The sequence below is a fragment of the Chiloscyllium plagiosum genome, chromosome 40 (assembly GCF_004010195.1).
Source record: "Chiloscyllium plagiosum isolate BGI_BamShark_2017 chromosome 40, ASM401019v2, whole genome shotgun sequence".
Taxonomy (NCBI): Eukaryota; Metazoa; Chordata; class Chondrichthyes; order Orectolobiformes; family Hemiscylliidae; genus Chiloscyllium; species Chiloscyllium plagiosum.
In genome coordinates this window covers 24,000,130-24,002,701 of record NC_057749.1, presented here as the reverse complement: position 1 = coordinate 24,002,701, position 2,572 = coordinate 24,000,130, and the positions used below count along the sequence as shown (strand labels likewise).

The 2,572-nt window shown below is 47.2% G+C and overlaps 1 protein-coding gene across 1 annotated transcript in view; it reads right to left on the bottom strand.

Annotated features, from left to right (window-relative positions):
- tln2b (talin 2b) overlaps positions 1-2,572 on the bottom strand; it is a 297,300-nt gene that overhangs the window by 88,840 nt on the left and 205,888 nt on the right. Inside the window, exons 25-26 of the mRNA XM_043680129.1 lie at positions 2,042-2,176; positions 1,741-1,869 (exon numbers count right to left, since the gene is read on the bottom strand). Coding sequence (XP_043536064.1) covers positions 1,741-1,869; positions 2,042-2,176 — 264 coding nt within the window. The remainder of the gene's footprint in view (positions 1-1,740; positions 1,870-2,041; positions 2,177-2,572) is intronic.

Below are 2,572 nucleotides of genomic sequence, written 5' to 3'. Positions count from 1 at the left end.
CCCGGACAATCACAAAGGCCAACCTCCCATCTATAGAATCCATCTACCAGGCCTAATGTCAAGGAAAGGCCGCCAGCATTCTCAAAGATCCATCCCACTCTGGCAATGCTTTTCTACAACCTCTACCATCAGGGAGAAGGTACAGAAGCCTGAACACATGCACCAGCCAGTTTCACAACAGTTTCCAACCTCCTGTTGTTAGAATACTGAATGGACTCACAAACTCTTAACATTCACCTGTACTCATTTTGGTTTTTGCTGCTGTTTACCTATTATTTGCTTATCTATGCTACTTAACCATGTGATCTGCCTGTTTTGCTCACAAGACAAAGCTTTTCACTGTGCCTCGGTACACGTGACAATAAATTCAATTCAATTCAATTCAATTCGATGTAGTTCTATTTTCAACACACTGGCACAAGCAGCAATCAATCACTGCAGGTAAAGAGCTCAATGCAGTTTTCATGTTTAAGCCTTCATTCTTTAATTTTAATAACAGAGCCCCTCCTTAATTTCACGTCCACATCTTCTGGCTTGGGAATCCAGAATCAACCATCTTACCCCAGACCAGGATTCAGGAGCAACACAAGTTGCAGTGAACCATCAAAGGATAGTCTGAGAATACCAGAATCGGCATTTCAGTGTGCTCTTGCCACTTGGAGTGAAGGTGATGCTCACTCACAGCGAGAATGTGCATGTGAAGTCATTGAATCTAGGGAGGATGAGGCATCGCACAGTTCTGACTGACCAGGAAACTCTTCTCCTTTTCCCACACGTCAAATGGGAGGTGTCTTTTCCCCAGAGTGGGGCATTTCAAGACAAGGGGCCATACTTTTAAGGTGAGAGGAGAGAAATTTGGAAAGACACGAGGAGCACATCATTTCCACAGAGGGTCGCTTGCATCTGGACTGAACTTCCTGAGGAAGTGTTGGACACGAGTTAAAATGTTTAAACACACTTCGGTAAGTACATGAATAGGAAATGCTTTGATGGATATGGGCTAGGAGCATGAGGTTGGACTGGTATAGTTTGGGATTATGGTCGGCATGGACTGGTTGGACCGAAGGGGTTGTTTCCGTGCTGTGTGACTCTCTGACATGGTACCAGACGTGTTTAGATCCTGATACTTAACGTTACCACATAACCTCCATGGCTATTGAGTCCAGGAGTGGGACTTGAACCAAGAACGTCTGGCTCAGAGGGAGGGACACCCGAGTGTGCCAACATTTGTGCCCTAGTATTCCAGTGGCACCCGAGCGTGAAGAAGGTGAAAAGTATCACTGCTGATGCCTGCGACATCTCTGAGTTTCACAATCTGGGTTATGACAACATAGTGGCTCAGCTAGTCCAGTTGGTTGGATGGCTGGTGAGTGATGCCAACAATATGGGTTCAATTCCCGCAGCAGCTGAGGACTCTACTTTTCGACCTCTCCCATCGACTGAGGCATGGGGACCCTCAGATTAAACCACAGCCAGACATCTTTCTCTCACGAGAGCGTGACCCTCTGGAAAAATGGCAACTTTACCTCATTTTCTGACAATGTACAAAAGTGGTCACCCTCATATGAGTCGAAACATTCCCACATTGACAGTCAAAGAACCAATTAAATAAACGAAACCCCTGCCACGCTCAGTGCCAATTCTTCACATTAACTTGATTTTTAAAATAAATTCCAAAGGTCAATGGTCACGGTCTTCACTCAAAATAAGAAGATTGATTTGCCAAGGAGTTCATCTTACCGTCTCCCCTGGCAATGGCTTCAGTTGTCCATCAGCTGCCGCCATTTTGGCATCCTGCAGTTCGTTCCTCAGAGTCTGCACCGACTGCAAGGCAGAGTCAATTTCCATGGGCCCACATGTCTCATGAGCCTGAATTCAAGAGAGTCGGACGTTACCGTGTTAGTTCGCCTGTCAAGATCAGTTTGCTCAATTGTTTTGCTGAACAGCTGGGCCACTCCAGACAGAAAGCAAACCCGTACAAAGTCCGAGTCAGAGCCGACAGGCGGGGGAGGGGACTGTGGGGACCATGACCATGACTGACCTTCTGTACAGATGTTCGGAGCTCAGCCAGGCTTGTGGCGAGGTTCTTGGCGCATTGTCCAAGCTGCATGGCAGCGGCCTGGTCAGCGACCGTGGGCACAGCAGCTTTGGCAGAGGAGACCATCTTGCTTCCGGGCTACAGGAAAATAACGACAAGGTTAAGCAAAAAGCCTTACATTTACACAGCGCCTTTCACATCCTCAGGATATCCGAAGTGTGTTTTCTTACGAGAAATGATGCACTTCTGAAGAGCGCTCATTGTTGCAATTAAACAAAAAAAGGTGGATAATGAATACACAGCAAGATCCCAGGATCAGCAAGACTAGATTCCCTAGTTTCCTAATGAGGGTGTTGATAGTGACCGGGCCAGGTTACTTCTGCTCTTCTTCAAAATCAGGCCAAACGATGTTTAAAATTCACCCAAAAGTGCAACTAGGCCTCAACTTCTTCAGCACTGACCCTCCGACAGTGCGGCACTCCCTCAGCACTGACCCTCCGACAGTGCGGCACTCCCTCAGCACTGACCCTCCGA